The sequence below is a fragment of the Equus caballus genome, chromosome 15, assembly GCF_041296265.1.
Source record: "Equus caballus isolate H_3958 breed thoroughbred chromosome 15, TB-T2T, whole genome shotgun sequence".
In the NCBI taxonomy this organism is placed as follows: domain Eukaryota; kingdom Metazoa; phylum Chordata; class Mammalia; order Perissodactyla; family Equidae; genus Equus; species Equus caballus.
The window spans coordinates 17,313,686-17,327,855 of record NC_091698.1 but is presented as its reverse complement, the minus strand read 5'-3'; the positions used below and the strand labels follow the sequence as shown (position 1 = coordinate 17,327,855).

Sequence of the window (14,170 nt, the reverse complement as noted above, 5' to 3'; positions counted from 1 at the left end):
AAATTTGTCTCAAACATTGGTACTTTATACCATCTGTCATACACAAAAGCTAGCATGGGTCAGAATTAATGCAAAATAGTAAGTGAATATTAATTGTAAAATGTAGAAATGGATGAATATGCTTATCAAAAAGGCTTGTATTTCTCATGGATGTGCATAAATATATTGCATATATTTAATTAAAGTTTCAGATAGTTGGTGGAATTATTATAAATTCTCACAGTCATTAAATTTATCATATTTCATGAAATTCTGTAATCATATCATGGATTTCAGGTGTCCCCATGTAAATAGGTTGGCAAAGCACTAATTTCAAAAAGAAAGAATATTTTTAAATATACATTTATATACACATAAATACACATATGTAAGTGCATATTCAATTTACTGAGATATAAAAATTTCAATATGAAAATTTGCTTTAGCTTTATCATCCAATACGATTCATGTGACATAGGAAAATATCTGCTGTCACTGAAAAAATATATTTTTCCACAGGAAGTGGAATCCAGTTGAGTACGTTGACCACAGCGTTCTCTTGTTTTTGCTTTCTTCCAGGAGCCACTATCAGTGTGATCATTAATGTCAATGTACACGCTTCTGTCATTGTCTCTGCACTCATCGCCACTCTGTACACCCTGGTAGGAGGTCTCTACTCTGTGGCCTACACGGATGTTGTTCAGCTCTTTTGCATTTTCGTAGGACTGGTAAGTGGGGCCATTCACAGATGTTCTTCTTCCTTCCTGTCTGAGCCAACTTACCGCTCTTCCTGGCTCTTCCCTTCAGCTAAACTCTCTATTCACATAGGATGTTAAAATTCAGAAGAAATTCTACTAAAATATTTTTTTAAATTCAGAAGAAATTCCTCTAGCTTCTGTTTGCCTAAAAAAGAAAATACAGATCTCTTAGTTCACAATACAAGGTTTTCTATCTTTATCTCTCCCACTTCTCTAATCCACCCTCAAGCCAGCAAACCCTGTCACTCAGCAGATGTGTGCGCACACATGTCCGTATGCCATATATTCTTTTGCTCTCTGTCTTGATCCACCTAGACCATCTCTCCCTGCAATTCCTTCTTCTTCCACCTATTGGAAGGCTCACCCTTGAATGCTTATTTCACTACCAATTTCTCAATCAAATCACTCCTTATTTTGGGGAATGGATATTTTTTCCTAATTCAAAGAAAAAGTAAAAAGTTTATAAATAAATATATACAATGTTCTCAAATTTAATGTTTTCTTCCCAGAGCATTGTGGTGATTGCTCCTATAGTTGGTATAATACAGTGCAATTAAGCACAGAAGTATATAATATGTTACTTTAACTTTTCTAAATCAGTACTGCATGGTGTCCTACAGAGAACGTGATTCCGGGTTCTTCTGTCTGAACAAGAGGAACTACTGAGCTATGACGTCTATGAAAAAACATAGGTGGCTAAACCTTACATACATTAGTTAAAAATAATAGCCTAACATTCTAATGTCACTCTTTGGTTACAGTGGATCAGTGTCCCTTTCGCACTGTCACATCCTGCAGTTACTGACATTGGGTTCACTGCAGTCCATGCCAAATACCAGGAGCCTTGGCTTGGAACCATTGAATCATTTGAAGTCTACACTTGGCTTGATAGTTTTCTGTTGTTGGTGAGTGATGCTTTTACCTGAGGAATGCAATCTAATTGTTCCTGAAATCAAATGCAATTTCAATAATTTAAAGTTTATATGTAAAATTCACCTACTGTCCATTTCCGAGTTGAATACCTTCTATTGAAAGGATGGAGGCACTTACTGACTGTGGTAGCTGACTAGTGAAATAAGGAATAATGTTCATGGGGTTATGTGTGGTGTTTTCTCATTTGTGTTGTACTGTAAGTTAAGGAGCACCATGCCCTACCCCGAGATACCTACCCTCATCTGAGAGTCAAGCCATCTAAAAATTTTAATTTGTATTTTGGACCAATTTCTTCTGAAATAAGTAACTCATTTAGTCTCTAATTACAAAGTAAGTAAATTAGGGGATGTCATAAGGCCTTATGTGCATGAGATAAGTTGGGAAAGGAGGTATCACTCAGGAAAGATGCCAGGAAAGAAACCCTGGGAAGTCAGAGGCAGCCTGAGACCATGAAGAACCTTGGGGGAAAGGGCACAGGCCGTAGATTGAGGGAAGGAAAAAACCCAAAAGAACCTACCAGATTCTATGATTTTGCTAATTAGAAGGGTTATACATACAAATAAAACACTGTATTTGATTTCAAAGGAAGAAATAGATTACTTTTTTTTAATTAAAATTAGGTGAAATTGTTTATTTTTGTTTCCTCTTTAGAGGGTTCGCAATATTGTGTGATTTAACTTTGTGTTTGTGCCACTTTGCTAAATTTTAGCACTAAAAGTAGAAGTATCTCTCCCAGGAAAGAAAACATAAAAACAAATATTTCCAGTGGCGAGTAGGAGAGCTTCTTCCCCAAGGATTGTTAAGAAATGCATTGGCTGAAATTTTTCTGGAATAATTTACTATTATGAATTGAATAGAGAAAGAGATTAAATATTGGATGTGCATATAATTATACCTGCATGGCAGGTATTTTTATGGTTATATGGAGTAGATGATGAGACTCAGACAAGTTAGGCAATTTGTTAATGATCACACCATTGTCTAAGCTAGAGATCGAAACAGAGAATCAAGACTCCAAAGTCCTTTCCTCTATACTCCACTTTAGTTCTCAGATTTACTGGCCTTCAAGATAAGGCATTGTACCCCATAATTGCTAAAGTTTCTTCCATCTTAAAAAATTGTATGACCAAGTCATGTTCATTATTCAAATCATAAAGTAAGTTGAAATGAAATAGTAGATGTTTAATGAATGAATGAGTAAACTGTAAAAATAAACCCTGAAATGTTTCGCCATTGGTGTCTCATCTTTCAGTTGTTTCTCAAGCATATCCTCCATGTAAAAAACCCACCAAGTCTTGCTAATGATAACATCAAAGTATCTCCCTGTCTCGCTCTGTACCAGCCCACTGTCCCTATATTGTCATTATATTTAAGCTGACAGCATTCCTCACCTGGCCTATTGTGCTAGCCCCTCACTGGTCTCCCCACCGGCAGCCCCCCATAACTCTCTGTTCCAAACCTATTTTCTACCTTGCCGTGGAAGCTTCTGTTTGTCAATGGAGGTCAGATTTTACCTTACTCAGAAACCTCTGATAATGTGATGATCTAAATGTCTAAGGGGATTGATATGTAAATTATGATATATCACTTCATATAGTCATTGATATTATTGATAAATATTCATTGGCATGGAAGATGTTAGTAATATATTGATTTACAGGCTGCAAAATAAAGGAAAAATTTTGGAAGAATATAGACTTGAGTCGTGGAATTAGGAATTTTAGAATTCCTTCTTTTAACTTTGTTTTTGTTCAACTTACTTAAACTAAAAGTATAGACAACAGTTCAACCATTTCTCCCACCACTCACCTCTGGCAACCACCAATCTGTTCCCTGTACCTGTACCTCATTTATTTTTAATTTTTAAATTTTTGTTTTTAGATTCCACATATAGGAGAGATCATATGGTATTTGTCTTTCTCTGTCTGACCTATTTCACCTAACAAGTGTGAGGTGGTATATCCTCAGGGAGATTTTGATTTGCATCTCCCTGATGATTTGTTATGTTGAGCATCTATGCATGTACCTGCTGGCCATCTGGATGCCTTCCTTGGAAAAACGTCTATTCAGATTCTCTGCCCATTTTTCAATTGAGTTGTTTGTTTTTGTGCTATTGAGTTATATGAGTTTATATATTTTGGATATTAACCCCTTATCAGATATATGATTTTCAATTATTTTCTCCCATTCAGTAGGTTGCCTTTTCATTCTTCTATGCTTTACTTTGCTGCGCAGAAGCTTTTTTGTTTGATGTAGTCCCACTTGTTTATTTTTGTTTTGGTTGCCTTTGCTTTTGGTATCAAATCCAAAAAATCATCCCCTGTGTTTTCTTCTAGGAGTTTTATGGTTTCAGGTCTTATATTCAAGTCTTTAATCCACTTTGAGTTAAGTTTTGTGTGTGGTGTAAGATGACAGTCCAGTCTCATTCTTTGTGTGTGGCTGTCCAGTTTTCCCAGTACCATTTATTGAAGAGATTGTCTTTTCCCCCTTGTGTATTCTTGGCTCCTTTGTCATAGATTAATTGACTATATACGCATGGGTTTATTTCTGGCCCCTCTATTCTGTTCCACTGATGTATGTGCCTATTTTTTATTCCATACCACATTGTTTTAAGTCCTATAGCTCTGTAATATAATTTGAAATCAGGGAGCATGATTCCTTCAGCTTTGTTCTTATTTCTCAAGATAGCTTTGCCTATTTGGGATCTGTTATGGCTCCATAGGTATTATAGGACTGTTTGTTCTATTTCTGTGAAAAATTCCTTCAGAATTTTGATAGGGATTACGTTGAATATGTAGATTGCTTTGGGTGGTATGGACATTTTAACAATATTAATTCTTACAATCCATAAGCACAGAATATTTTTCCATTTATTTGTTTCTTCTTCAGTTTTTTTCATGAATGTCTTACAGTTTTCAGCACGCAAGTCTTTCACTTCCTTGGTATTTCTGGGTATTTTATTCTTTTGTTGCAATTGTAAAGGGGATTTTTGTCTTCTTTTCTCTTTCTGATAGTTCATTATTAGTATATAGAAATGCAACAGATTTCTGCATATTGATTTTGCATCCTCCAACTTTACTGAATTTCTGTTTCAGAAAGTCGGTTTATTAGAATAATAAACAAAAAATCTGTTTATTAGTTCTAACAGATTTCTAACGAAGTCTTTAGGGTTTTCTATATATAATATCATGTCATTTTCAAATAGTGACAGTTTTAGTTCTTCCTTTCCAATTTGGTTGCCTTTTATTTATTTTTCTTGCCTAATTGCTCTTGCTGAGACTTCCAATACTATGTTGAATAAAAGTGGCAAGAGTGGGCATCCTTGTCTTGTTTCTGATCTCAAATGAAAAGCTTTCAGCTTTTCACATTGAGTATGATGTTAACAATAAGTTTATCATATATGGCCTTTATTATGTTGAGTTACATTCCCTCTCTACTCACTTTGTTGAGGGTTTTTATCATAAATGGATGTTAAATTTTGTCAGATGCTTTTTCTGCATCTGTTTAGATGATCATATGACTTTTAGTATTCATTTCGTTAATGTGGTGTATCATGTTGACTGATTTGTGGATGTTAAACCATCCTTGAATCTCTGGAATAAATCCCACTTGATTACAGTATATGATCCTTTTAATGTATTATTAAATCTGCTTTGCTAATGCTTTGTTGAGGATATTCTTTTAACTTTTTTTTTTTTTTTTTTACTTTTGAACGTGTGTGTTTTATATAAAAAGGAAATTATTCTAGAATCAGTATGTGACAAGCACTCTGCTTGGCAGAATTTAGAGCCCAGTTATAGAGAGAGGCAATTAAAGAAACAACTTAAATATATTGTGATATGGGAAGCTCATTCATCAGTTCACTTATTCACATGATATGCATGTATAGAACACTGACTCTATGCCAGTCAGAAGACTGTGGCAGTAATCCACAGGAAAGTGTTTTCTCAGCCTCCTCTCTCGTCACTCCCACACATCCTGACCTCTAATTATACCAAATATGGTGGGCTCATAGCTGCCTCATTGTTTTTTTCTTTCTTTTTCCTATTAGATTCTCTCCCTGCTACTCTCCTCTCTCTCCATCTCTAGCTGGTGACACCCTCTCAATGCCTGAGGACTGACTCAAATATCATTTCTGTAGATTTTCCTCATCACCATGCGGTTGTCCCTTCCTCTCAGCTTTTAACCTCCCTCCATCATCCCCAGATAATTGTTTCTCATTTTTCATCCCATGCATATAGCATGCAACAAATTATATTATAGTTCAATGTCTCCAAACTTTTTTGATTTATATCATCAGTAAGAATTTTAAGCATACCTCCAATGTAGATGTAGTTTTCAATTGCTTATATGTACTGTACTAACATGGTATGTAAATTATTTAAGAAAAACAACTATATAACATTTAGGTATGAGGTAAAAATGAGCATAAATAGAAATTCTAATGTTTTCTTTGATGCCCCAGTATAATGTCTTGAGTATTCCACAAACAAAATGCATTGATTCTCCCAGTTGACAGTTAGCTCCAGAGCAAGAACCATGCCTTATTCATCTTTGTGCTCTGACAACCATTGCATTGCCTGGCACATGACCAAAGTCCAGAAATATTCATTGAATTGTATTGATTCAGATTAAACTTCATACTTTCAGAATCTTAATTTTTTGTGACTATTTTATGATGGTTAGAACCCGCACATGGGAACAAATCAAAGGCTTCTGGTAGTTGTAATGCACTTAAAGTATGTAAATTAAGGAAAAGAAAAGATTGTCCTATGTAGCTATGTAAGAAAATAACTTGAGGAAATTCTGCACAATTAAAAGGGTGACAATAATATAGTGATAGCAGTTGAGATGAGTGGCATGTAAGACCATTTTTGTACTTTAGAGCTGTACTTATGACTATTCTGAATATTATTGTAATAAATTTCATTTTAAAAATACCTAATAGATGCTATTTGCCTCCAACTCATTCTGAGTCCCTATGATTCCCATGCAGATATTGGGTGGAATCCCATGGCAAGCCTATTTCCAGAGGGTTCTCTCTTCATCTTCAGCCACCTATGCTCAAGTGCTGTCCTTTCTGGCAGCTTTTGGGTGCCTGGTGATGGCTCTGCCAGCCATACTCATTGGGGCCATTGGTGCATCAACAGGTAAATATCTTACAGCTTCACTAATTGACCCACTTAAGCTTCATCGAAGTTACGAATTACCACCCAGCTGCCCTTCCACCCCTGCTTTTCCTCTTATCCCCACATAGTTCATTGTTTCTCATCGTGCTCACATATACACCTTTGTTATAGCATTCAACAAATAGTGTTATAGCTCAGTAGTCTCCAAACTTTTTTTGGTTGCTCACTCTTCCAATAAAATACCTGTGAGCACACACAGCCCCTCCAATGTTGGTATATTTATCAATCATGTATATGTAATCCTATCAGGAGTGGTTCTCAGCCAAGGTGCACGTTGACATCACCTGGAGAGGGAGAGGGACTCTTTAAAAAATATCTATTTCTGGCCTACACCACAGGGATTTTATTTTAATAATCTAAGATAGAACCAGAGACCAGTGCTTTCTCAAGTCCTCTTGCTGAGTCAAAGTGCAGCAGAGTTGAGAGCCGTCGGCTTAGAAGTTTACCTGCCATCATCATGACCACCTCAGGAGCACTTTGAACTTGAGATTTCTGCTTTACATTTTTGATAGTTTGTTAATTAAGAGTTTCTTTCTTGGAGAAATCAATCTATAAGTGTGTAGTTAAAGATAAACTAAGATACTAAGTCACTTAGGGAATAACTTACTCAAAATTGGTAAAAACAGCATTATGAAATGCGTATTTCCAAGTTAGGCTCTATGAAGAACATTTTTTAAATCGCACCCTTATTGTGATTGAACTTATTAATTGTTCCTGACCCTGTGTTCCCATGCTATACAGCTTTTAAGAGCATTTCATGAAAATACACCACATTAACCCAAATTCAAGGAGGCTAGGTAGAGATGATTACAACAGATTAGAGAAGTTCACCTCTCACTCCGTTGTATTTTGTAAAGATATTCCAGGATGATGCTCACCTGGCTAATTTGACTTTCAATTAGTAGAGCTATTCATTGGGTTACTTAATTTTTAAAAGAGTAGTCATGGTTCATAGCATACATTCTCTATTCCAGTTGTTCATCCGTGACATAAGCACTTAAAAAGGTGGCTGACAAAGGTGATTGTGTGCCTTTAAATAAAAGATAGAATTTATGTCACAGTCAAAAAACAGATCTGGTTTCAGTAATGTTTCTGTGTGTGTGTGTGTTGTAGGACAAGAGACTTAAAAAACAATTTTTTTTAGATCAGGTACACATTCTTGGTCAATATTTCTGCTAACACAACATCTCAGTTACTGCTGTAAAATTGGCTACATCAAAGCGTGGCTTTGAACAATTGTAACGGAAAATGAGGGAAGAAAAAAATGGTAGGATCTGAGGAAAACCACTCTTATTTGGTCTTGTAATCATGGCATTAAACAAGAAACTACAGTAATGTACATTTAAAGGTTCCATTGTCTTCTTTAGCACGTGTTCGCATAACTAAAAGGTGAAGAAGCTATGCATTCAAAGATAAGCTTATGTTTCACATCTTTTTACCACAGAGTCCAAAAATGTCCTCAAACTTTCAGCCCCATACCTGCACTTTTTATTCAATTCAAAGGGACTATCCTTTATGTATCATGCTTCCCATTTCCAGTAAGTGGAATTTGATGCAAGAAGGAATTTAGTTGGGAGAAAAACAATGATGAGACAGCTACAAAACCAAGTTTATGTACAGGAAGAGGTTGGGTAAGATTAGCCCCACTACTGTCTTTATCCATTTATACATGTACAATTGAGGACTAAGGAATGAAAGAGTAAGTGTCCTCTCACATCTCCAAATGGTTGGAGAAATACTCTGTGCTTCAGTTTAAGAACGTTTCTTTTCTATAATTCTTCACCACTTTCTATGTAATGCCACCATTCCAGAAGAGAAATATATGTGTGTATATCTCACCAGCACATTCTGTGCAGGTCCTGTAAATAAGACTAAATGCAACCAAAAACCATTAGAACTCAGAACATATAAGACAATTTCACTTGACCACTACATGGACTTCCCATCTAATTGGACTAATTCGTACATTCTGAATTCATTTTAAAAACTACCTAATAGGATGATCCCCAGAAAGATGAAGAACGTATGTCTCCTTGGTTGTTGTTTTGTTGTTTCTATTCAACAGACTGGAACCAGACTGCATATGGGATTCCAGATCCAAAGAGTAATGAGGAAGCAGACATGATTTTACCACTTGTTCTGCAGTATCTCTGCCCTGTATACATCTCTTACTTTGGGCTTGGGGCAGTTTCTGCTGCTGTTATGTCATCAGCAGATTCTTCTATCTTGTCAGCAAGTTCAATGTTTGCTCGGAACATCTACCAGCTTTCATTCAGACAAAACGTAAGAACACATTTTTTAAAAATGTATCATTATTGTTATCGTTGTTGCCATCATTATATTTATTGTGTATGTAATATTATTTACTGATTAATATTCTATATTAAAATCTGACCCTACTTTGATTAAGCACACAAGGTTAAATAATGATGAATTTTATTTATGCTATAAATAAATGTTTTTAATGCATGTTATTGTTCATGCCAATACTGAAGGGAAAAAAATCAATATAACTATTTCCCAAGAGGTACAGTCATATTGCTATAATTTAAGCCTCTTGTCTTTCTAATGAAAGAGTAATGAAACTCACAATATCTTAGAAAAACTTTGAGTTTAATTAAATACGATAAGAAACTTGAGAACTCTAGTGTAAGCAGAACATGGTGAGTAAGTTGTTTCGTGGGTATTTGTGTAACATCTATGCCTCTGCTTGCTTGAACTCCCAAGTCCAGTTTTGTCAGAAAATAGGCTCTCAATTTGATTTTCCTTATTGAATCAAGTGGGTGCAGAGCAGCATGCTGCTGTGGTCGCTGAGGAGCCAATAGCCTTGACTAAAGCTTTGCCTTACTCTAGGTTTTCCAGGTCATAGGTAACAAAATGGTTCAACTTTTGTTTTAAGGTGTTTGGCCCTAAAGATGGGAGGGCTCCTATGAAGAGAGGCAGCAAGGAGGAGCTATGGCTCCTTACTGCCACATAACAACTATTCCTTAAAATGTAAAGTGAGCAAAATTCAGCCTTGCATTATTACTCCTCTATGACAAGACGTTAGCTCATCTCACCACTCCTCCTGCACATTCAGGGGAAGGCACAGGTGGTCTGTTCTTCCTGCACATGGTTCAGAGAATCCTCTCCCAAAGGCCTCCCCGGGAAGCCACCTAAATTGCTTGCTTCTGATGCTGTGGTTTAGGTCAGCTTTTCCCATAGGTTGAGCCATTTGAACTAGGGAAATTCTCTAGAACAGCTTTGAAGCACCAAAATGCATCTCATTCTTCACCTAAATGAGCCAACACATTGTGTAAGAAGCTGACACTGTGGCAATTTCTTGCAGGCATCAGACAAGGAAATCGTTTGGGTGATGCGAATCACAGTATTTGTGTTTGGAGCTTCTGCAACTGCCATGGCCTTGCTAACAAAGACTGTGTATGGGCTCTGGTACCTAAGTTCAGACCTCGTTTACATCATCATCTTCCCACAGCTGCTCTGTGTGCTCTTCATCAAGGGAACCAACACATATGGGGCCGTGGCAGGCTATATTTCTGGCCTTTTTCTGAGAATAACTGGTGGGGAGCCATACCTGTACCTGCAGCCCTTGATCTTTTACCCTGGTTATTACTCTGATAAGAATGGTATCTATAATCAGAGATTCCCGTTTAAGACCCTTGCCATGGTTACTGCATTCTTAACCAACATTTGCATCTCGTATCTAGCCAAATACCTATTTGAAAGTGGAACCTTGCCACCAAAATTAGATGTATTTGATGCTGTTGTTGCAAGGCACAGTGAAGAAAACATGGATAAGACGATTCTGGTCAAAAATGAAAATATTAAACTAGATGAACTTGCACCTGTGAAGCCTCGACAGAGCATAACTCTCAGTTCGACTTTCACCAATAAAGAGGCCTTCCTTGACATTGATTCCAGTCCAGAAGGGTCTGGGACGGAAGATAATTTATAATGACCCCATCTAAATAAAATACTGCTCTCTCAAACAGCACGATAGCAGGCTAGTCCTGGAAGGATGGTTTGCAGCATATAAAACATGTTTAAAAAACCAAAAATGTTCAGGAGGACAAAAATGCCTATAAAAGTGCAACTGCACAAATACAAGCCAAGCTAAAGGAGGCACCTGTGAAAGCAACAGTTCTCTTCCTCATTGGTGTTTCTCATCCTCATTTGATTTTAACTCTAGATAGTTTTAACTATTCCAAAATGAATAAAGCCCCACTCAAAGAACAGCGGGCCAAGCAGAGCGTTTATCTTTATTGTGAAAGAAGGAAGTAGATGTGAAAGAGCTAAGGAGATTGGATAGTCTTGACCAGATCTTGTTTGCTAGTGCACTGGTGAATCCAATTTAATTCTCACACTGAGGCTGTGAGAATAACTCACCGTCACACCAAGGAATGGTGCAATGAATTAACCAGCTGATTTTCTTCTTTTGTGTTCTTAATTAAAACATTTGCTGAACATGCAATTTGTTTTCTTTTAGTAGTGGCATGTATTATCCTGAGCACAGGCAAAGCTAACACACAAAATATTGTATAGTGGCATTTTTTATGTCCAGGTGATAGGGAAATAGAATCCATCTTTGCAGAGGAGCCCTGGGCTCCTTTGAGTGTGTCTACAACTACCAGATGCATTGAGAAGAGTACCTGGAGCATGGACAGCGTGATTATTAGACAACTTTAAAGCAATAACTCAAGAAGCCCATTAAGCAGAAAGTTACAGGAAGAATGGTAGATTTTTATCCTCATCTAAAATGTATAAAGTCTTGCTTCATGCTAAAAGAAGTAATGTCTTGGCTTACTCTCTAAATTATTATTGCAAGTGAAAATGAGCCATGTTTAGGGTGAGGTAGCTACCCAGCACCAATTAAGATTAATGAGAGACAAGCCACGCCTCCCCATGGTAGTAAAACCAGGAAAACAAAACCCACTTAATTTTGGATATTCATTAGTGAGGATGATTTAGTGTCAAGCAAGATATTCTGTGACGCTTTTTCACATAAGCCGAACTTAGGCACTGGACAAATCATTACAAAAAGTATGTAGTGAAATTTAACATGCAGGAGAAATCAGAAAGAAAAAATAAGTCCTAAAAGGAAGAAGCCATTGATTTTTACTTTTGATGTCTACATAACTTTCATGAGGTTGACCATTAAACATTATTTTGCTTCTTTTCTGGAGTTAAAATATATGTGTGTGTGTGTGTATATATATATACACACATGTAACGGTTTGTATTCATTCATGAATTATAAATGCTTTTCCACCAGTCACTTTATAGATATACCTGGAGCTGTGTCTACAAAAGCAGACAGAACTGATAAGCTGAAAAAGTATCGGAGCTTTTGATCCAATAAAAAAAAGCAGCCTGAATTATTCAAACTAAGTCACTTTTTTCCAAAAATATTTCTTTTTTGTGATTCATACACAAAGTGAAGTTAACTCAGTGTTTGACATTAAGTATAAAAGTGTTTGGTAAGCTAGAATTCCTTTTCTTAAAAGTTGTAATTGTCTAAAAGCATCAAATAATACACCGTTTTTGTTATTAAACATGAATTAAAGTAACAGGGTAATTTTTAAAATATGAAATTAAATAATTTTACATGTTGTAGTGTCCCTTATTTTTAATGCTTTATCAAAACTTGATGGTGAATATGACATTGCATTCAGAATCTTTAAGGAACATCATCTATGTCCAAATGAGAAGAGAACTCTTTGTACTCATCTATTTGCTCAGAATCTTTTCTATGCCAGTACCCTATGGAGTACTTGGAAGGAGCACATTTTGGGAACTAGTAAGTGTGAGAATCTCAAGATTCTTGGAAACGGATTGAGAGAAGAACCAGGGGCAGGAAACACAAGAAGAAAAACTACAGAGATGGAAATATTTGACACGTAAAAGTAATTACTTGATGGGAGTCTACAGTTCCTGGCAAACACGATTCTTCAGCTGTGCCATGCTGTCCAGCACACTGTCTGAATGATTATTTTTACCCACTCCATCACTGTAAGTTTTTGTTTCAATCTATTTAGGCACGTGCTTCCATAGAAATACATCAGCTGTAATTCAATAGAGTACAACAGGGAAGTCTAATCTTCTTACAGACATTATATTTTACAATTTTGTTGTGCAACAATTGTCCAAACAGATCATATTTAAATCCAGTGAAAAAGAATAAATACTGGTAGTGAAAATTTCTTCCATCCCATTCATTTTATAATAATAGAAAGATAAAGGGGAAAAAATTTTAGTCTCCAAAATGTTAAAAACTAGATAAATTAAATAAGCTAACAAATAATGTTCTATTTTTATTTATCTCATTATTTCCTACCTACTCTTAAATATATAAAAAACTAGTTCAGTATAAAATCCACTAATAAATGTGCTAAATATTAGCAAGTTTTTTTTTTAAGGTTGAAAATAGTTGAAAATAAGAAGGAATGAAAAAACAATCACAGGGTCTTTATTTAGGCACATTCACACACAAATTGCCCCCCAATTTCCAAGGAAGGAATGAAGTGGTGAAATGTAGGGGACGACGCTTTGTGCTCGTCCCTTCTCTGTTTTGATGTCAGAGGTGATGCAGACAGCTTTGTATTCTTCCGGCTTTGCTCAGCAAACCTAATTCCAAAAGCCCATTCTCAATGGACAGAAAATGACAGAAACGTTTTAGATACTGGCTATATTAACCTTTGGAGGCAATACCTGTGGATAAAGCATTAGAATAAAACATTTCATTTTCATACTTTTACAATAATTGTAACATGTTTGTCAGATAATGTTAGTATATTCACACGTACTTTTTCAAAACATCAAGCTTGGAGCTGGACTGTCAGTAACGAGCACTCACTGTCAAAGTCCAGCTTTGCTGCTACACTTACAAGTGATGAATTTTGTGTGAATATCAGATGAATGTAAGCCTGAAACAAGCGAATCTAGTGCAATGGCTATTAGCTTTTTTATTTGGAAATAATGAATTAGCATTGTATTTTAAACATAATCATGACTTTTTCTTTTTTAGCCTTCAAGAAAATTACTCTGGAATAGTGTATAATTAATTGTAAGTTTGCTACTCAACAGACAGATACATATAATGGTTCTAAACATATATTTTTGTCTGTCAAAATATTATATAAATTATGATCAAAATAAGTAGATTTGCAACTATACATGTAAATGTTATAAATGTAATGGTATTGTATTAAATTGTGCTGGTACAATTCAGGATATCATTGTCTGGGTTTGGCTTTTGGGGGCCCTCTCTTAAAGCAAATATAAATGGTGCTTCAAGACAGGCATTCAATGGAA

At 35.9% G+C, this 14,170-nt stretch overlaps 1 protein-coding gene across 3 annotated transcripts in view; it reads left to right on the top strand.

Annotated features, from left to right (window-relative positions):
• SLC5A7 (solute carrier family 5 member 7) overlaps positions 1-14,087 on the top strand; it is a 94,702-nt gene extending 80,615 nt beyond the window's left edge. For 2 of the 3 annotated variants that reach the window (XM_070235963.1, XM_070235964.1), the window contains exons 5-9: positions 559-707; positions 1,499-1,642; positions 6,667-6,820; positions 8,925-9,142; positions 10,188-11,938. In XM_070235963.1, the coding sequence (XP_070092064.1) occupies positions 559-707; positions 1,499-1,642; positions 6,667-6,820; positions 8,925-9,142; positions 10,188-10,814 (1,292 nt within the window). In that variant the 3' untranslated portion in view covers positions 10,815-11,938. Of the gene's footprint in view, positions 1-558; positions 708-1,498; positions 1,643-6,666; positions 6,821-8,924; positions 9,143-10,187 lie in introns of all 3 variants that reach the window. The other variant, XM_001501402.6, reaches the window with a different exon arrangement.
• Positions 14,088-14,170: the final 83 nt, after the last annotated feature.